Source organism: Trachymyrmex septentrionalis, unplaced genomic scaffold (assembly GCF_001594115.1).
Source record: "Trachymyrmex septentrionalis isolate Tsep2-gDNA-1 unplaced genomic scaffold, Tsep1.0 scaffold40, whole genome shotgun sequence".
NCBI classification, from domain to species: domain Eukaryota; kingdom Metazoa; phylum Arthropoda; class Insecta; order Hymenoptera; family Formicidae; genus Trachymyrmex; species Trachymyrmex septentrionalis.
Genome location: NW_017305569.1, coordinates 2,091,377 through 2,112,869, shown reverse-complemented (window position 1 = coordinate 2,112,869; position 21,493 = coordinate 2,091,377). Strand labels below are relative to the sequence as shown.

Sequence of the window (21,493 nt, the reverse complement as noted above, 5' to 3'; positions counted from 1 at the left end):
GCGTTGAGATCGTGAACTTTTTTTTTTTTTTATTGTAATCCGCGTATTACAGGGGGGGGGGTATTGAAAAATATTAAATTTCCAAGTGACTTTTCCAGGCACGAACGCGGCATGAAAAACTTTAACGCAATTTGACAAACTTGCCCGTTACAAAGCGAGCCAAGAATAGCAATTCGCCTCGACAAACTTTTAACTATCCACGGGAAAAGAGAAAAAAAGAAAGAGTAATGAGAAAAGTAATTTTGTGATCTATTATATATATATATATATTCGTTATAATTTTCGTTGTATTACGATGCCTAAATTTTAATATAGTGAACTAACTAAAAAGAACATTGTTGAAAAAAATTTGTAATTATTTTCCCGCAGTTCCTCTTTCCTAAAGCTTTGAAAGAAGCAAATCAGAGAAACAATAAAATGCAATTTTACCGTTATGCATGATGTAATACATACCATACAAAATCATACGTAATTTAGGCATTAATGATTCACGTAATATGCGTAACTAGAAAACAATAAATTGGCGCAATGATTTTAAACCTGCATTACAAAATGCGGTCCATTTATTCATAACATTTTCATCATTTTACCAGCGAAATATGTAAAGAGAAACAGCATTGCGGGAAGAATGCTTTTATTACGCGCTAATGGAGCAACCGCTCAGCATTCTCTCTTTCTTTCCGGACGACACTTTATTAAAGTGCCATTTCGCAACAGGGACTGCGATGCATTCGCAATTTCGTTATGGTCGAAAAATCGCCCAAAAATGCTCACTTCGTTATCGCAGAAACGAGGAACCGTGCGCGATGCGATCGTCGATGCGTTTCGACGCGACGCTTCCGTTGATAACCGACTGCCGAGATGAATATTATTTCTGATAGTACACGCGTCTACGGTAAAATTGTTTATATTATCTATACTTACGCTCGCTAATTTCAAAATTCAAATTAACTTTAAAATACTAAAAAAGAATAAATAATCAGTAATATCTAATATCTCTCCAGCAACAATAATTATGTAATTACAATACAAGTCCGGTCAAATTCTCTCAATATTTTTTCGCACGTGTTTCTCGTGTTTAATAATATCTAATATAACTGCTTGAGACCAGGTTGCGAAATCGAACACCAATGCTACCAGAAAGTCGTTTCAGCATATGATGCTGTTCCGCATCTAATTTTAGAATTGCAATTGAATACAAATGTCGCGACGTATTCGTATCGAATACGCAATTACGAATAAATTTGCGGGGAAAGCACCTCTTCCCCGATAAAAGTTCTCCATTAAAAAAATTCAATCAAATCCGCGTGACAGATATATACAATTCTAATTAAGCGAAGCAAGCACATTGCTGATGGATATTTCGGATCCATGTTAGTCTATGCATACCGGAAATATGATCGGAGATATTGGATTACGTTTAGAAATATCGTTTTTGTGGACAGCGTGTGAATGTTGTCATGTAACACAATGAGACAGCGGTTTATGAGAGAACATTTTCATTTTTGCAATCTAAGCCATTCTTTTAACATAAAATATCTACAACTATTTTTATATCAATTAAATACGCTGAAAAACTTCTTTTATTAACAAATCAAACGTCACATCGACGCCATGTTCATTAAAAAATATATACAGCTATATTACTTCATGATCTAAAAATCTCTCATAAATTGTACAATACAATTGTACAATGCATAAAAAAGTATAACGGTTTCTCAGCCCATTTTTGAACGAAGAACAAATACTTACATTATGCGTCCTGAGAATCATTTGTTTATTCACAGGATCGACCTCGCTGCGCTCGCTGGCATAACACAAGTTCGCGTAGCCGATTAACTGTAAAAATAAAAGAAATATGTGTTCGCATGATAAGCTTTGGCACTAAGAACGTAAAAGTCCTTTCCGTGTCAAAAAAAAATTCCGAATCATTTAAATGTAGTTCTGGTGAGAATTGGCTGGCAAACTGCTAAAAACCGATTCGGTCACCGATAAAAATCTCGGAAGTGCTATAGACAAGCACTTCCGGTTTCAAACTTTCCGCGTTGAATTTAACGATAAAGCCTTCCAAACTTCAATGGCATGTTTCAGTCTTTGAGAGCTACTTCGGCTCGATTTCACGACTTTTCACATAGCGTGCTCAGCAGAGCGAAAAAAAAATGCAATAAAATCGTAATTCATCAATATTTATCATAACGTAATATGATTAATAATAATGTAATAGATTAAATAAAATTAGCTGAGAATTAATGTATGACAATATATTGTTGCTTCCAATAACATGTTATCCTATATGGTACAATAATCCATCAAATAAAAACATTTCTCATTACATTATGATATACATATGTATTATAATTATTCAATTATTTCACCGACTATTATTGATATATTACAGGTAGTATTAATAAGACATTATTTTCAGAAATTACAATAACATTCACGTTCAATCAGGAAAGTAACAACGGGCCTTTATGAAAATACACTATGTACTCGTATCAGCATGTTATACGTACACAAGGCGAATTAAACAAACAAAGCAACATTTACACGAATAGCGTTGAACTCTATAGAAAGCGATAAGCGATTATTAATTGGTTCTACGTCAGAAGGCGCGCGCGGTAATTAATTTAACCACCTATAGCGGACGTTTGCATTATTCTGTTCTCACGGTTACGTGGGAAGCATAACAAACACCCTAAATTTATGATACCGTTTATTTAATCGTTGTAAAAAAATATATCTGAGTCCTCGATCTCGATAAAACTGCAAGCCTATAAAAAATCATCAATCATAACGAACTGACATTTTTTCACGAAAAGACACTGGGCCGAAAGGGATTAATCATAAAATATTGTCAAATAAAAATAAGAGTCATCCTAGTGACAAACGATCAATCAATCAATTTTATCTCGTATTGAATTTTTTACGCACGTTGGCAGTACAGTTTAAACGCTTCGACAGTCGCTTACGCCTACCGACAATCGTTAGAAACAATCGGCGATAAATAATTAAGTAATCAAAAGTATTAAGCCTGAGACACGAATGAAAAGCATAGGCAAAAAAATAGAAATATGGACAGATTTCAACTCTCTTATCAGAATTATTGAATTTCAACTTAGCACACATAGAAAGATACTATTCTATCGCGAAGAAAAGTAATCACTCAATTTACTTTCTTTCTTTTAAGTAACACTTATTTTTAACAACAAATATTTTCTCGATGATAATCTTAAAATATACTTAGTACATAATTTTAGAAAAACTTAATATATAAAACAAGAATTGACTCGAAGAAATTTATATAATAAGCAAATCGAATTTTTTTTTTGTTTTAATTGAATCTTTAAATATTAAACTTTCTCTCTGAAAATATATTTTGAATAAATTTGATGCTTGTGATAAATTTATGAATGTGTGATGTTTTGAAATATTTGAAACAAATAATTTTTATGTGCAATATGTATTTTTTTTGTATACGAAAATCATGTCAAGATTTAAAGTGGAATAATTATTTAGATAAATAAAAATAAATATTGCATCAATACTATTGTAACAAAAACTTTTTTGTTACAATAATATTGATACAATATTGTATATTTTATATATTTAATTAAATACACTGTACGACTTCAATTCTTTTATATGACTTGAACATTTTTATTAATCTTTCAAATTATCCCGCTTTACCTCATGCCACAGTTTCTGATAAATTGAAATCTTATTCCCTGTTCTTTACTTATGTTTTTCAGTGTGTCTCAGACTTAAATATGTCAACAATATTTGAGTCGTCTATTCCGCCCAAAAAGAAATATAACGCCACTCTCCGTAAGTTTCCGTGGCGACGCGATATTAATAACAAATTAGCATGACTAATTAGGTAATTAGAAAGACGCTAATTAGACTGGCACGCTAAGTACACTTTAATTATTGTTCCTCGCCGATTAATTATGCATATTCTAATTAGTCGCTCGAATAAACCGGCCTGCTTATACAAACCTTCTACCACCAATTTAAGCGTTTCGCGCGAACGGACGCGATAAGTGAACTTTTCTCGCGTACTTTTTTTCCAGAACGTTTCGTTGTCGAGTGCATCCGCTAATTACTCGGATAGCACAATGGCGAGTACAGCATCGGGGGTGTAACGTTAAAAATGGTGCCGACAAAAGTGTTGCGGTCAAAATGGTCCTTCGCACTTTTCCCGACCCGTTAAATAATTTCTAGCGTATTTAAATACTGCAAGTTCCTGCGGCAACTGTATACAGAATATTCTATCAATAAAACTACCATATTCGATCCCATTTGTTCGATACGTGTGTATATCCGTGTCACTTCAAAACTTTTAAACAATGACCTGAATGTTGATGCTCTAGAAAGTTCTCTTTTTACAATGTTTTAATTTAAATTGTATTAAAATTTGTATTTATTTTTCATATTATTCAAAAAGTCGACAGCTTTATCCTAATTCTTAATTGCTAATCTTTAAAAATTGACAAGAACAAAGGGCTCTTAATTTCACAAACAATACAAAGAATATACAGAGCATATAAGAGTCAAATTTAAAATTGTACATGTATCTATTTTTGTTTAATTACAAAGTATTATATTTTTTATCAGAATTTTCACATTTTATAATTTTTAAACTTGACTCTTATATGTCCTGTATAATCTTTATATTGTTAATCTTTAATTATTACTTTTGTACACCTCTTAATTATTTAGTATAGATATATCTATAACGATGAATAATATTACAAGAAACAGAATATATATAAAGATGAAATTCCTCATTAATCCCTCAATTATTTTGACAGGCTTTTAGATCTTTTCGTAAAACAGATCTCTCATACGAATTCTTAACGTCGGCTATGTATTGGACAATCTCTTTATCTCCACCATTCCTTGAACAGCTTATGTATGATACTATGAGTCGAGCCATTCGAACGAGCGGTTGCACAACGAAACGGCCCGGAGAAATGGCCGAGCTTATAGAAAATCTGACGAGAGGAAGCGATTCGCCGAGCCGAAAGGGATTCGACGCCCCGGAATCTCCAGTATTCCGGCGAAGGCACCGTGGGATAGCGAAGGATTGGGAATCCGGGAGAACAGAGAGTTGCCCGAGTATTCCAGAAGGCAGGCGCGTCTGGCTGGACGATTGCCAAACGGCGTAACATTGAGCGTGCTCATTATGAAAGTTGATGTTAGTGCGGATGTTGTTTTGCAATTCCCCGAGTCCCCGGCACCTTCTTTTTGCGCGTGTTTGTCGAAAGTTTCGAATTTCCGGGTCTCCGCATTGCCGCGGCGGAGATTGCTAGACTGGGGTAGTGAATAGCACGAGGTTTTTGCCGACACGCCACGGGCGAAAGAGGTGAATGATTCTGTTACGTTGCTTCATAGATTGATTTCTTGTCGGTTGCCGGAGATCAGTGCAACGTCAATTTTACTGTGCGAACGACCGTGAAAAAGCTGTGCCAACCGATAAAATTACACATCAAGGTGCAATATCACTCAACTTTTTTACGAATAACAGAAATAGAAAGTATCTAAACAGCGATATCTATTTTCTCTAAGAAATTATTATGCAGCATTAATGCTACTCTATTAACATACCTACATAAAATGATAGGAATTAATTGATGAAGTTTTTCAGAAAAAGAGTCTCCATACAAAACATTTATACACCCAGTACATTCAATATAAATCTAATAATAATAAGCTAGAAGCCAAGTTATACATATAATATGAAGTAAAATTCATCGTAAATTACTAAATATTTACATTTCGATTTAAAATATCTCTATATGTCACGTTAAAATAACTCTTCTCATAAGATTTCATTAAAATTAAACATCAACTGACATATTGTTTGGTTGCCGAACCATAAATAGCGAATCAAATGTCGTAATGTCTTCCGCCGCGTTCAAAGTTCATCGTCTCATCAAAATATCGAGAAATTTCAAGAATAAACATAAATATACTACTATATATGTCTTTTTCACGTTAAAACTAGATATTCCAAAAATATTCTACAAATAATATTAGATACCCTTTATTTTCTGAAACTTCCCAGACAAGATACATGTCTAAAAGACGTCATAAAGATGTCATAAAGACATCTTTTGAGACATCTTTTGAGACATATATATCTAAAAGGTATCTAAAGAGATTTTCTAAACAACGCATATTATCTAAATTATCTTAATTCAAAGGTACACACAGAAATAGTGGCGTAATTTTAAAATTTAAATTTCTTTAAGAAATTTATTTTGGAATTGTTTTAGTAAAGAAACATTCGAAATTAAGAAATAAGAAATTTATGTATTAAAAAATACAAATGAATATATTTATACCAAAAAGAAACCAACTGATAAAGTCTAAAACTATTCATTGCAATTGTAAGTTATTTTCTTCGTATGTAGCATTAGTTCAAGTTTGTAGCAATAGTTTATAGTTACGTGACTTTGCGCGTGAAGAAGAAAAAAAGTAAATTGTAAAGGTCTTTAAGTAATTGGCGTGAATCAATAACTTATTCAAGCGTTACTTGCAGCGACATCGAGTCACAAAGGTCTCGAGAAGGCCGTTCTGAAGAATTCGTACGTAAATGAAACAGTTTTATCGGCACGCCGCGAGAGTGCGCCGAAAAAAATCGATAAACTGAGTTGTAGATAAGTTCCACAGTTACGACTGATTCGCAGTCATCGTTAAAGAATTTATGGCTCAAGTTTGATAAGCTGCGGTCAATTACATGTATTTACACATGCAGATCTATACAGACACATTTTCATTACTTATCTTATCATATTTGAGGAAAAAATAAAGACGCGATGCGATTCAAAGAAGAATAAAAATAAAGATAAAATTCATGTACTGTACATAATTAATACAAAAGAAGCAAAGAATAGCTAATGCTAAAATTCATGTTTTTATTTCACTCCTTTATATTAATTAGAAAAAGCTGTCGATAAGTTCTCTCGCAAAGTTACCATCCGCTCACACTGTTCATCTCAACCAGTAAAGTCGATTTAAGCGACCTTGAAGCAGGTCGGTGCCCATATGATTACATACTATAGAACATGCTGGAATGTTCTTTATAATAGCACGGCTGATACTTAGGTCCGTTTTATACAATGTTTTATTTGACGCACTGAAATATCTCGAGAATGAGACATACGTGTGTATGATAAAAAAAAAATAAGTTTCTGATGAAAATATCAGAGAAAAAGTTAGTTGCTTATTGTAAAATGCATAAATTTTTTAATAAGCAACTATGTGTTTTCTTTTATCAATTGATTTATCTTATTATTCTATGTATAAAAGTATTTATTAAAATATAATTATTAAAAGATGAATAGTTCACGAAATATTTAATATTTCATATCAATATATACCAGAATAAGGTATAAGATAACTCGAAAACTATTGATTTTTTTATATCTCTACCTTAATATTCGAGGAATTTTTCTCATGTTACATAAAAAAAAATTATATAAAAAAATAATTCCATTTAAAAAAAGAGGACATGGATCTTTATATCTTTTTGGCGTCTCCACAAAAACATGACCGAAATATGTCCTCCTCGAAACCTTTCTGAAACTCTTTTCAATCCCATGTCTCATTTTCGAGATATTTTAATGTATTAATTAAAACGAACATCCTGTGTTACGTAAATGTTACCTAAAGATTAAATTTACCAAGAGATTCATCAACGAAATTCATCCATGAATGTTTTGGTAACCTTTAATCATTAGCTAAACTCTAACATGTGAAAACAAGCCTTAATATAATTTTCTGTCACAAACAGGTTCTTTACCGAGTCGTGTAATTAGGATATAATCTTTCCTTGTTAATTGTTAACTAGCATGGTTGAATCCAAGTAATTACGGATTTAAATTACAACAAAATGTTTTTTAATAGTAGATTTGTCCGATTTCGGATTTTGAATATATAATATCTACATCGATAAGACATAAGATAAATGAAGACTTTTATTGTACGATCCTCACTATCGATTGCGTCCATTCGAAATTCGATCCGTTATAAAAATATATAATTATTGTGGGATAAAAAATACTTCTAAATGAATTACGAAAGTAACTCTCAATAATTAGCCTCTCAATTATTAGCTCGAAGTACAATCATGTTTTTAGAAAAGACAAGATAAATCTTTGAATCAAAGTAATTAAAAAGCATAATATCTTTCACATTATCGTCTTTATGAAACACTATAGCATTTTTTGTACTCTAACACATTCTACATTAATCGTAGGCTAAATATTTCATTTGTCGTACGACAAAGTTTTCAAATGTATTGATTGGCTACAAAATCGAGGATTTCTGAAAACTTGAGAACTTCTCTATTCTACAGTCAATTAAAACGCTCATTGAAAAATTTGTCATACATCAAAGGAAATATTATCTGCGTCTATAGAAGCTAGTCCATACTATAGTGGTTGTGAAGCAAACTTTTTTAGAACTATACATAATATCAGCTTGATATATCCACTTGACATCTAGATTGTATTTCGTAAAAAGACACGTGATAGCTATATGTAACTACTGGTAGTGACATCGTGTTTGCATCACCGTTGTCAGGGTCGACAATAGTAGTTTGGAATGTTACGAACGATATCGAAATAAAATTTAAAAAATAGCAAAAAATGTATCTTCAAATATTATATAACAAAACATATTTCTTACAATCTTATATAAAAAAATATTTTATTATATTTAATATTTAAAGATATATTCTCATACATTTTCTATATTATATAAATACTATGTTATACGCATATAAAAAATTTGTTATACGAAAATTCGCCGTATAATTTACTCTAATATTATTTGTAAAAATAACAAATTTCCAATTATTCAATTTTGCAACTGCAATACGGACGGTACCGATTAAAGGTTAGAGTTGGAGGTAAGGTTAGACTTAGGTGTGCTAAAGTCTAATGCGATATTGAACGCGCGCCAATGTGACAGCACGTGGGAAAGTTACAAGACATACCGCTTGCGTCCATTTAGGAAAGCCCCATTGGGTAGAAACGACGAGTCTGTGGGTACGGAGAACACCGTTGACCACTTCTCTGTCGATGACATCCGCTCCAATAACCGAAGGCACCATAGGATTGGGGTACTTTCTCCATGCAGCCTGCGCTACTGTCTCCCAAGGATGACTGCAAAATAAAATTGTCCTTATTATCAAAGAAGAATCGCGTCAATACAATTCCTAAAAATGTGTTCAACGAAATTATCCTCTAGTTAGGAGAAAGCGAAAAGAGAAAATGCTTCTTAAATTTAGGTTAAGTCAAGTCAACTGTAACAGATATAAACGGGCTGTCTTAATCTTCTTTTTGAGCACAAAATATTCGCGAATTTTTGACAATTAATTGAAAAGAATAGATAAAACCAGATTGGCTCTTTGAAGCCCGTTGCATTTTGGAGATAACCCACATTCATTATTAGGTTACAGTGTCGATAAGAAATTTATTTTTAAAACTGTAAAAGTATAACGAGGTTGTGTAATGAGAATGTTGTGTTGCATCACGATTTTTACACGAGACAAAACATTTGGGATACCTGATGAATTATATGACAATTGTGTCAAGTAACGGAGCACAACGTACAGCGAAGTATTCCTGTAGAGCCACATTTTATACTCACTCAAAGGTATGCTCTGACGTCCAGATTTTCATAGCGTTATGGATAGGGCGAACGACACTGCATGTAGGGTGGGCACCGTAATTTAACGTGCGACACGTGAGCGGAATAGGCTGTCGCGATATCGGGCGTCCTCCGTTCGTCGAGCCGTCTTTGAAGATGTGTGATGTAAGTGGAAATGATCGCTTTCGTGACGACAGTGTACTCTATTTGCCCCCTCCCCCCCCCGCCGATAACAGCGTCAAGCCAATAGTTGGTTGTTTGCATTTAGTGTCCAACGTCATTGGTCGGTTGCATATGGCGCGCCAATATCAAACGTATCGTTTGTATTCCACATTGTATTATAACATATCAAGGATTACAAAGTCCCACGAATAAGTAAACACTTGAGATTGTGATAGTAGTTAAATAATTAATTAAATATTAATAATTTTATCGACAAATTATGAATGCATGGATTACTGATTAGTAGATTATCCAAGTAATAATCGATTGTTATATTGAAATGATGTATGTCATCTTGAACTAAGACTTGACGAAAGTTTCACTGAATTTTATATTAATTTGATATCACTGTAATATTGCGTGTTACTTGGATAGAGGCTACTTTTAATCGTTCAATCTCAGATTAGAATAAAGATTGATAACAATTTTAACCTTTAGAGAACGAGCTGGTTTTCGGACTTCTATATAATTTTCAATTTAATATTTTAGAGATAGATACTATAGTAAATGATTTATGAAGAATCTGAAATTGATATATCGGTTTCTCGTCTAGACAGTAAAATTTTGTTTTTTAAACTCTATTGTGTGTGTTTCATTAGAATAATTATTTTCACACCTTTCAATGATGGAATAAGTATATAATATGAAAATTTTCAAGATGTAGAGAAATATGTCAATACATATCAGTACACTATATAATAATTACACATGCAATAAAAAAGCAATTGGAATTTGAAAATAAAATCTACTGATCAACGTTAAATTAATTTAAATTGTTAAAAGCCGATAAATTGACTTCCCATCCTCTAGAAACTAATTTTGTTTGAATATTGAAGGTTTTTTGTAACAAAATAGATACAAATAAATAACAAAAGTAAACATATAATATAAATCTTATATTTATCATTTACAAATTTTGCTTTTTTTGAAAGCAATCAAAACATTGTAACTCTAAGTAAACAGGTACCATCGTATATTCTTAGCGTATTAAACTATTGATACCTGTAAGACAAAAATAACAATTTAGTATAAAAAATTAAAATATAATAAATATACAGAGATAATAAAAAAATCATATCGAGTCTACTTTATAGCTTTCTGTCCGAGTTGTATCTCATGTGTAATGGCACAGCCGGTTGAGGACCTTCACATTCCAAAATCATCTTTTCAGCTGCTTTTAATGCATTATATATCGATCGAGACTTGGGTGCTTTCGCTAAGTAAACCGTGCATTGTCCCAAAAGTACATCACATTCTGGCATACCAATCATTTGACAACCATGCATTGTATGAACAGCTACACCTAAATTTTTTAAATAATTTAATTGTACTCTAAAAAATATAGATATGAATTTAATATCATGCACGATGTTCATATAATTCTCACCACGTTTGATATTAACACATAAGTGTTTTAAATCCACATCGTGTTAGTGTTAATATTAATACTTAATACCATAGGTTTTAAAATAGATATTGATATAAACATCAACATAGTGAAAATTATTTAAACACTGCATAATGTTAAATCCACACCCATATTTTTTAGAGTATAGACTATGAAATGAATATATCTCATTTCTTTACCTAAAGCATCTGGATCTGCCAGACCAATGTCTTCACTAGATATTCTGACTAGCCGTCTTGCAATATTTACCGGATCTTCCTTAGCTGCCATAATTCTGGCCAACCAATACAGAGAAGCATTTGTCTTACCAGCTCTTATTGATTTATGAAGCGCGGAATATATGTGATGGCTTTGATTGGCTTCTTTTTCAGAAAGCGTGTGTGTTTTGATTAAACCTTTTTTAATATCTTCCAGAGTTATTGTTATATCATTATTGTGTAATATTTTTGATCCATCTGCTTCCCTCGCAAGCGTTGCCAATTCTAGAGCATTCAGAGCTACACGTGCATCACCATCGCATGCTCCTGCTAACCATTGCATTGTATTATTATCAACATGATATTTAAGTTTTGTATTGGAATGGAATTTAATCTGTTCTCTATTGTTTATCTGTTCTTTTTCTCGTACATCAAGCATCCTTCCATTTATATATTCTAATGCCTTATGAAGAATTTCTGTTACATTGCACTCTGTTAATTTATTTAACACAAACATGCGGCAGCGACTTAGTAGAGCTGGATTTAAACTGTAAAATGGATTTTCAGTGGTACATCCAATTAAAGTAAATGTTCCTGTCTCTACGTGTGGCAGAAATATATCTTGCTGAAGCTTATTGAAACAATGAATTTCATCCATAAAGACAATGGTCTTGCATCCAAATTTTGATTTGTCCTTTGCTGCGGTAACAGCATCCTTTATACTTTTTACACCAGAACTAGCTGCGGATAGATTCACAATGTGTACATTGTTACTCGTTAATTTCCTGCTTAAACATGCTATTATATTCACTAAGGATGTCTAAAACATAAATTGTAAATGATCATAAATATCATAATTATTACAAAGCAGCTATATAAAAATGAAGAATAAAACTAATTTTACCTTTCCAGATCCAGGTGGACCCCAGAATATCATGCTAGGAATTTCTCCCTTCGCCAATAAATAATTTAAAACTGTGTCTGGACCAATGATTTGTTTTTGCCCCACATAAGCCTCAATATTCATTGGTATCATTCTTTCAGCAAGTGAATGTTTCAGTGTTTCTGATAATTGTACTGTAGAATGTTTTATAAAGTTATGTCCAGACATGTTAGTGATACCGCTTGGGACTTGATTATGTAGTTTAAATTTTTTCACTTGATTGTTTACAACAAAATCTTCATTGAAAGGAAATGATCTCTTAATTTTCACTTCCATGTAACTCGCTTTTTTGGTTATGTTGTTCCTTTCTAACGTAAATATATATTTGCATGTGCTTAAACATTTAAACGAAGACAAATACACACTAACATTAATAAGCCAAAAGTATTACGCGGGAAATAATTTATTTAACATAGTAAATATTGACAGTGAATATTAATGCGTTGTTTTTTTAACTTAAACTGATTAAATCAATCACATTATATTACAATTTTAAAACGACATTTTAACACAACTTTGGCACGATGAAAGTATAAAAGTTAATGAAAGATCACAAAATTCATTAATATTTTTCATCAAATCGTGTAGAACAATTAGAAAAAAAAGCAAAGTGCTGCCATCTACGGAAATATAAACGTCAAACGTGTGCTATCGTCGACGCCATGTAACAATATCAATCAATAATGCCAAATTTCTCGTAAACTGACATATACTATAATGTATATTTATTATTATGAGTGACAAATAATGAATAATGAGTGGATTATCCGCAACCGTAAGTTCTTTGTTTGTCAGGTATATTTTCTTCAATTGCGTAAAATTATAGTTGGAGCTAAAAAAAAAAAAATGTCCGTAGAATGCCTGAAATTCGATTTGACAATGACGGCGCCGGCGAGCAAGGAACAATATCGGCTCGAACAAGAAGCGTTTGTTTCCAATCACGAGGGCACGACACCGCAAGCGGTAATTTTCACGCTTCTGCCAACCATATGGAGCATCATATTAGCAATAACAACTGTGGAAGTTCTCAAGAAATATATATACATCCACAAAAATACAAGAGTCGTCGTAGAGTTCGTGTTAACCATTATTCCGACTATCTTGTGTTGTACCATACTATCGGAATACATTGGTAGCATATGCGTGATAATAATGTTGGTTTCTGCACTAAACATATCACTGGTGATGCAAAAGAGAATTAATTGTTCCAATTTAAATATTACTGAGCAGCCGGTTAACGATAAAATACCCTTCATAACTAATTTTCGAGCGTTGACCAACATTGTTACTTCGATTTGTATATTAGCCGTTGATTTTCATATTTTTCCACGGAAATTCGCCAAAACGGAAGTGTTCGGATACAGTCTAATGGATACAGGTGTCGGATTGTTCATACTGGCTAATGCGTTGGTTGCGCCAGAGGCTCGAGACTTCTCTACTTACCGTGAAGCGAGCTTTTTAAAAACTCTGACAAGAAATATGAATAAGTGCTTCCGAAGTTGCATACCTCTCTTGATATTGGGATTCGGACGATTTGCAGTAGTCGAGTACGTAGGATATCAGAAACACGTCACCGAATATGGAGTTCATTGGAACTTTTTTATAACTTTAGCTATCGTCAAATTATTTACTAGCATGATTACCAGCACTATTAGCTCGAAATATTCATATCTCTCAGGCATCTGGATATTATGCATGCATGAATACACCATAAACACCAAAGATTTAAAAACGTGGATTTTAGGAGATGGGCCGAGAGATGATTTTTTCTCTGCCAATCGAGAAGGCTTAATTTCTATACCCGGTTACGTAGGATTGTATTTCGTTGGTGTAGCCATTGGGAGATTTATATATTCCACATGTCATTTGCACGCAACATCGAGTATAAATCTTAATATGAAACTGTCTTTTGTTGAAATGAAAGGACAATACATTGGACCTTTACCCTCGTTATATATTAAATTATTTATGATCTCTGCACTAATTTACTTGGCGATATTATCCTGTGGTTTTAAGATTTCCAGAAGATTAGCCAACGCTGGGTATTGCATGTGGATAGTGGTCCTAACAACTGCACTACTTAGTTTCTTGGTGTTCGTACAGTTTGTGATAGAGCTAGTGAATATAGCTAATTGGGTGTCAGACGGCGATAGTGTATGGATTGAATACAAGATGAAAACGACGAGTAAAAATTTGCCAGTGAATTTAAAGAAACATGAGGAGAGTAAGAAAGTAGAAAATAATGAAGATGTGTATAGGAAATCTTTAGAGATTTTTGATGCTGTAAATTACAACGGCCTATTCTTTTTTCTTATCAGTAACGTTATGACTGGTATTGTGAATATGTTAATGTACACATTATATGTTAAACAATCATTAGCTCTATTAATACTGATTATATACATGGCTGTGAATATACTTTCAGTATTAATACTTTACAGGCTCAAAATACCGATCAAACTGTGAAATATATGTGTAAAAATGGACAGTAATGAGTCAATTTTAATGAATTTACAATGTTTGATCAAGATTTTGACAATCTTGTTGAAAATAATGGACTTTCATAAGTCTTTGGTGTGTTATATAATTTATATCTAAAAATATACAGTGAATTTTAATAATTTTTTTTATATTACAGTCATAAGGAAATATGTTATAAAGGGCCAAATATAGATATGTAAATAAATATTATATCTCATATACATATAATATTAAATATATATTATATATATAAACTTTAATTACAAATTAATAATTAAGAGAAAGTACTGCCAAATATGCAACTCAGACATATCGAGATTCACACACACACGCACCACGCATTTATTTTACTTATTAAAATAACATATATACATTAGTATAAAAATAATATAAAGAAAATATGTATGAGGAATCAAATTGATCAACAAATGTACTTTAGAACACATTCTATTATTATACTTCATTTGTCAATTTATTGCCTAAGAGTCCTGTTCATAATTCATCTTTGGATAATATATCTGATTTTTGTAGTCGTATTGGTTCTTTAGTATTAGAAGGTTGTACTGATTCTTCATTATCTATCGTCCTAGTATCATTTGGTATTTTGCCAGGAGAATTGTTAAACTTTTTGAATGCATTATGACGCTTTACATGATTTTTCGCAAGCGAAACGATTCTGAGGAACTCCTTAACATCGAAGCTATAATTTGTAAACTTGGCGTGAGCCCCGCCATCAGGATGTGTCCCCTGTAAATTATAAATAAATAACTGTTTAAGTATACATATTTATTGTTTATGTATATATATTCGTATATATATAAAACATTATTCTAAATTTTTTAAATTTTATTTTTTTTTAATTTGTAACTTTGAATTAATAAATATATATACTTAAACTTGAAATTTTATTATATATATAATAAAATTTCATTTATTACTAAATTATTCTTTGATTATAATAAAATTAAACTATTGAATCCTGTATTATTTTATAAGTAATCTATAACGTACCGGATCTTGTTGCACCAATTTTGATGTATCTTTCCATGTAAAATATTTCACACCTCTCAACCGTGCAAGATCTTTGTAACAATTAGGGTCTTCACAATTATATCTAAAAAATATTGAAATGTATGTTTATAGTATTTGCAATTATATATTTTTTAAGTATGAGAAATCTTACATTTCGAACACCGCTGCCCAATCCGGCAGAAACATTAAATGTGTTAAGCCGGCGCCATGAATACCGATAAAAATATCGGAATTTCTAGTGATTTCCAACTGCTTTTTGAATGAAATATTTTTGTTGTACACCACCTACACAGTAAAAAAATATTTTATATTTGTGTTAAAACTGTTTCTTGTTAAAATTTTTATTCCGTGTTGAATTTTTAACACATCTAAATTTTAATTTAACATAATGTTAAATAATGTTATCGTGCTATTTGATGAATATTTTGCGTGACATTAAAATTCAACATTTTTTAGTGTTAAAATACGATTTATGAGTAAGTGAATAAATAACAAAAATTTATTTTAAAACGTAAATTTTAAGATAAACGAATAAAATATGTTAATGTAAAATATTATTGTATATATGATATAATTTTATTGAAAAAATGTGCTTCCATATTTGCTTACAAATGATGTTAGTGTTTTCAGTGTTAATTTTTTTACATAATGTTTGTATTACTTCCTAACATATTCATCTTATGTCACAAATTAACACAAAAATTTGGGACCATTTGGAACATATGAAATATATTAAATTATATTCAATGTATTAAATTTAACACAAATTTTGTAAATGTATAAAAGTATCGATGACGTAAATACAATCTTAAAGATATATGTAGTTAAATATCTTCGCTAGAATTTTACCTTATTAACTTTATATTCTGGATTCTCCTTTAAAGCTTTTACTAATTCATTTTCATTTAAGATCTTTCTGTATTGAGTATCTCTGCTCAGCAATGTTACTCGAATCTTCCGATCTTTTCTTGGCCGAAGAGGTATTTGTAGTCGATGCAACATATGATCGCCAAAGGCTTTGAACAATCCAGATTTTTCACAGCCGTAAATCTAAAACATATTTTCTCATAATTAATATTCTTTCTCTGAGTGTGGGGCATCTCGGTGAAAGGATATACAATGTTAGTACAAGTGGTGTATTATAATATAGTCCGAATATCATTCTCGGTAATAGTGGAAACACCAAGTTCTTGAAGCACACTGTTTCGCCTCGAAATGTTTTTAAGTCCCATAATGGATTTCTTGTAAATGCTTCGAAGGTGTCTTGGAACGCCGATCGATAGCTGAAAGCAAGAGTAGTTTGATATTTAATAGTTCGCGATTTTTATTTTTCGTTTGTGTCCATTTCGTTTTATATTTCGTTCTATACTCGTTACCTATAACTTTCCCAAATCAATATATGGTTGTCTGTATCAAAGGCAGATGGGTGCGAGAGATTCACGTGCAATGATGCGTATAGGTTGAAAAAGTCGCAAAAATGATGATACATATTTACTACTAAAACAAAGCGACTTTAACGAAGTGACGAATATGAATCGTAATTCATTTGACTTTTTTCTCCAAGTGTCTTCCTACTTACTAGCATCTATCTTCATGATGAAGGTTGGTTTCTCAATGACGACATCACAATCGCCATGAACAATCGGCCGATGAGGTAATTTTCGAAAGTTTCGTAATTCTGGTCCCCAGCTTTGTAACGGACTAATGTGATCAGCGTTTTCCTGTAATCTCTTTTCGTTCAGCCTGATTGCAGAAGAGAAAGTTAGATACTTTCCAATTCCTCGCACAGATGATCTTGATCTGCTTTGCTCGCTGATATTCACTCACGTGCAGTAGCCGCCAATTTGACTTTCTTTTAAAACATCCATTTTGTATCGTAAAGGTTCCTTTCGGTTCAGCAAATCTGTAAAATTTAGCATCACGTTTCTTGCTCTGCAGAACCTCATATGCTCCGAACACTCTAAAGACGAATCATCCTAAAAAAAAAAATAGAATCCAATCAAATATCGAATTGTACAATATTATCTTTTTGCATTCTATGTATAACGTCACATTTACGTGGAAAGAACGATTTTGCTGAAGCATTTAAAAATTTAGGTAAATACAGATCTGAAAATAATTTGTTGGACTATCAAAATAATGACACAGGAATCTCAAGCATAATACTGCAAAAATAATCATTTTAATAGTCCAACAAAATTTTCAGATTTTTATCTAACTAAAATTTTAGATACTTCAACAAAATCTCATCTCTGTATATATTATAATTTAGTAAACTCACTATAAATAAAGGTTCGCATAATAGCATCATCTCTTTCCTTTGGTCGCGTATATATCCAAAATCACCTTGCGCATAATATGTGTCCAATTGAGCTCTTTTTGTAGCGACCCATCCTTTATGATCACCTGGACAATGCGGAATGGAAAATGAGTTTTCCGGTTTGCAATCTTCCTCGTAACCCCAACAAGCTTTACTATCCTGGAGACTATCCTGGAATGTATCGGAAAATAAACGTTTTTATTTTTAAATGATTTATATATAAAACAAATTATCATAAAAAAAAACAATCAAAAATTTTTTTTTACAAAAGTGAAAAATAAAAATAATATATATTATTATGCAGGCGCGAAATCTTCACAGAAATTATGCTTGTAATTTCTAAATATAATTTTACCTTATATGGACACGCCGCATCATTGTGGCATTTTTCTGCCGCCGTGGGAAAAGAGTTGAAATAATACTTCACATGTTCGTGTGGTAGATTAATATCTGTGTAATTACTGCCAATGGCAGTGACCGTGAATACGAACACCAGTGACACTGGATAAACTGCGAACAACGTCCTCATGATCATCGTGTGAAAAGAATTATTGGAACTAACCGGATGTTCTTAAAAGATCCTCGCGCGTTTGTCTTACAACTTGCACGGTTTGAATGAAAAACGAATCACCTGTGAGAAGGTGGGTGTATGACTTCACAACTCGCGCATTAACACATTTGCGTGGAGCTTATACAGCAGTACGGTGAGAGGCGATACTGAAGACACTATGTGTGAGATGTGAATCAGCTCACATCATAGAAATTGCGCACTGGCTTGCCTTGAACGGTGCACGAAGAGAGAGAAGCGAAGTTTTAATACTTTTTATTTTCTAAATAATACACCGGCGTTTTTCGACCCGTCAGATCGATAATGCAGATCTGTCTAAAAATCGAGTACGTAGAAGCATTTCCCTCGAAACAATCACAAGCAAGTTTATTGACTTCAAATTCTATGTTCCTGGTGAAAGCATCAAGTACTTTCTTAAAGCATTGAAATCTCTCATAAATAAATGAAAAAATCTTTCCAGTTATCTTCACGCGATCAGCTGTCTAATACGTTTGCAACATGACTATATACACTTTCACTGTCAAGGATGAATTTGTAATCACAATTTAAACTGCTCTTTCTTTTAAGTGAAGTAATTAGACTGAAATAAAAAATGAAGCATTCTGAAGCAACTTTTATTTGTTCCACGCGACTTTTTAGCATCTAGAAATTCGATTTTTTCGACAAGAATGTTTTGTAAGTCTCGTATTGTGGGAAAGTATTCTTAACTGATTTGTATCCCTCTATGGGTTTCTTCCTGCAGTATAAATGATAATACCCACAAAGTCTCGGAAAAGTAGAGAAAACGTAAAATTTATCTACTATTGATATGTAATTATCAGTACATACAGTAGAAAATATGATAATAATATATTGAAATACTTGAATGTATAAATATAAATTAGAGTATCTATAGCAAATAAAAATAGTAGAACATTATATGTATATAAATAAATATATATATATATATATTTAGAAAATATAACGGAGAAGAATATATCTATTGTAGATAAAAACATCTACTATAAATTAAGTTGAAGGTAACGCGGAAAAAAGTAAGAGGGCGGTTGCAGTTTGTTTACAAACTTATTTACACAACGTAGAAAAATAGAGATTAAAGGTCAGAAATATTAAAGAAAATTTTAATATTAACCCTCAGTATTCACATCTCAAAAAAGTTCCTATCTACCCACATTCGGGTATTTACAACCTAATGTTTTCTTTTGCTTATATCTTAGGTTGTAGTGCATTGATTTTAATCAATTTTTTTTTAATTTATCATTCAAGGACTGATAAAAAAAAGAATTTTTGAGAAAGTTTAAAATGTCGTAGTACAAAAGATATTTTGCAATAAAAAAAGAGATCGGAAAAAAACATCTGAACTATGTAAATCGGGGAGGGGGAGGGGGATTACGTTAACTCTTCGTGGGGAGTTAAAATATACATTGTATATCATAATATAAACTTAAAAATAATATTACGAGATCTTAGAACTTATGCTACATATAAATTACGTTATAAGGTAAATCAATGTAAATCGCAATCTTGTAAATTTAATATTAAACATTATATATAAGATATATCTCGTAAAATTAGAATTATATAAAAGTCTTAGAACTTTATGCCATATGTGAATTGTCTTATTCCATTTTTCGTATTTTCTGGGCGAAGGCTAAAAGCTGGCGAGAATTTTCCATCACAAATTTGTGTATACAGTGAAAATTGCAGTAACATTAAAATATAAGCGTCAAATGCATTTGCTGAAGATTATTTGTCCAACATTAGTGTCAAATGATAGCTGCTGTTATTCATCATGCTTTTACGTAAATAAAATGCAGAATGTACAAACTTATACAAGACGCACCTTATGCTAATCCCCGCGGGATACGTCAAAAACGATTTGAACGTACACGGAAGAGACAGTTCGATCCTTCTCTCAAGGCGTGGTCGAAGTAGATTCTATCTTCGCCGTTTATACAATTTTGTTCGTCGGAGACAGAGATACGAGAGTTAAATCCGAGAGTCCCCGCATTCACCGGCTCGAATACATCGAGTCCCGCACTTTGTTAGGCATGAGTCGTTACGTAATCTGGAAGACTCGGATATCAGCTGCGGCTCTCGTTGGTCGCGCAGGTGTCTTTCTCGGTTCACGAGAGATCGTTGGGATACAATTAAAGGCACACAGGCCGTAGCCAGCAGCGAAAGGAGAGCGTGAATTCAAATTCTACAGAATTTATTTTAACTTTGAATGACACCCATTGTTCCGTTTTCTTCTCAACGTTGACGCCACGGTGGATTAGTATTTTGCGGACACCCCGTGCGTTACGCAACCAAATCTTAAGTGTTCAGTGTTGCGAGATAGCGCAGATATACACTTGACTATTGATATATTGAAGTATGACGAATCCTATGCGTGAGATCTACGTGGGACCGAGCGATCTCGATCTCTTATGGCCGCGGGCGAATGACCAAGCTGATCGTTTGCTAAACGAAAGATCTTCATAACAACTATCCGCGTACGTCCGAGTAAATCGGCATTAGCCGCTAGTCCCGCGGGTCATTCACGACGATCCACAAATCAATGCTAATCGATGCGAGAGAATCGCGAGATATCGAGCACGAGGTACAATAGCGTCGATATCTTCGGCGTCAACCTGCCGTAACGTGACCCGGAAACAGA

General features: G+C 32.5%; 4 protein-coding genes across 5 annotated transcripts in view; 1 reads left to right on the top strand and 3 right to left on the bottom strand.

Annotated features, from left to right (window-relative positions):
• The window catches only part of LOC108751046 (protein slowmo), a 24,134-nt gene extending 14,008 nt beyond the window's left edge, over nucleotides 1-10,126 (bottom strand). Inside the window, exons 1-3 of the mRNA XM_018490984.1 lie at nucleotides 9,664-10,126; nucleotides 9,008-9,176; nucleotides 1,753-1,839 (exon numbers count right to left, since the gene is read on the bottom strand). Of these exons, the coding sequence (XP_018346486.1) occupies nucleotides 1,753-1,839; nucleotides 9,008-9,176; nucleotides 9,664-9,695 (288 nt within the window). The 5' untranslated portion in view covers nucleotides 9,696-10,126. The remainder of the gene's footprint in view (nucleotides 1-1,752; nucleotides 1,840-9,007; nucleotides 9,177-9,663) is intronic.
• Nucleotides 10,127-10,973: 847 nt separating this feature from the next.
• On the bottom strand, nucleotides 10,974-12,913 carry LOC108751055 (ATPase WRNIP1-like). The gene is made up of 3 exons (XM_018490997.1): nucleotides 12,395-12,913; nucleotides 11,473-12,310; nucleotides 10,974-11,188 (listed from the first exon to the last, which is right to left on the bottom strand). The coding sequence occupies exons 1-3, from the start codon at nucleotides 12,707-12,709 to the stop codon at nucleotides 10,974-10,976; spliced, it is 1,368 nt and encodes a 455-aa protein (XP_018346499.1). The 5' UTR covers nucleotides 12,710-12,913.
• A 168-nt stretch (nucleotides 12,914-13,081) lies between these two features.
• Nucleotides 13,082-14,899, top strand: LOC108751056 (phosphatidylinositol-glycan biosynthesis class W protein). Its single transcript, XM_018490998.1, has 2 exons — nucleotides 13,082-13,208; nucleotides 13,290-14,899. The coding sequence occupies exons 1-2, from the start codon at nucleotides 13,181-13,183 to the stop codon at nucleotides 14,897-14,899; spliced, it is 1,638 nt and encodes a 545-aa protein (XP_018346500.1). The 5' UTR covers nucleotides 13,082-13,180.
• Nucleotides 14,900-15,164: 265 nt separating this feature from the next.
• On the bottom strand, nucleotides 15,165-19,310 carry LOC108751023 (EGF domain-specific O-linked N-acetylglucosamine transferase). 2 transcript variants are annotated; one of them, XM_018490945.1, is made up of 10 exons: nucleotides 18,622-19,310; nucleotides 18,228-18,437; nucleotides 17,774-17,922; nucleotides 17,526-17,689; nucleotides 17,323-17,443; nucleotides 17,076-17,229; nucleotides 16,796-16,996; nucleotides 16,098-16,231; nucleotides 15,926-16,028; nucleotides 15,165-15,661 (listed from the first exon to the last, which is right to left on the bottom strand). In XM_018490945.1, the coding sequence occupies exons 1-10, from the start codon at nucleotides 18,799-18,801 to the stop codon at nucleotides 15,407-15,409; spliced, it is 1,671 nt and encodes a 556-aa protein (XP_018346447.1). In that variant the 5' UTR covers nucleotides 18,802-19,310; the 3' UTR covers nucleotides 15,165-15,406. The 2 variants fall into 2 exon arrangements, with proteins under 2 accessions (XP_018346447.1, XP_018346448.1); XM_018490946.1 differs by having other exon boundaries at nucleotides 17,323-17,440.
• Between the last annotated feature and the right edge of the window lie 2,183 nt (nucleotides 19,311-21,493).

Coding starts and splice junctions, on each gene's coding strand:
- LOC108751055 (XM_018490997.1), bottom strand. CDS start 12,709: ATGGAAGTGAAAATTAAGAGATCATTTCCTTTCAATGAAGATTTTGTT. Junction 12,311..12,394: donor GTCCACCTGGATCTGGAAAG/GTAAAATTAGTT, acceptor TTTATGTTTTAG/ACATCCTTAGTGAATATAAT. Junction 11,189..11,472: donor GGCAGATCCAGATGCTTTAG/GTAAAGAAATGA, acceptor TAAAAAATTTAG/GTGTAGCTGTTCATACAATG.
- LOC108751056 (XM_018490998.1), top strand. CDS start 13,181: ATGAATAATGAGTGGATTATCCGCAACC. Junction 13,209..13,289: donor TGAGTGGATTATCCGCAACC/GTAAGTTCTTTG, acceptor AAATGTCCGTAG/AATGCCTGAAATTCGATTTG.
- LOC108751023 (XM_018490945.1), bottom strand. CDS start 18,801: ATGATCATGAGGACGTTGTTCGCAGTTTATCCAGTGTCACTGGTGTTC. Junction 17,690..17,773: donor CAAATTGGCGGCTACTGCAC/GTGAGTGAATAT, acceptor TTCTGCAATCAG/GCTGAACGAAAAGAGATTAC. Junction 16,997..17,075: donor TATATTATAATACACCACTT/GTACTAACATTG, acceptor AATATGTTTTAG/ATTTACGGCTGTGAAAAATC.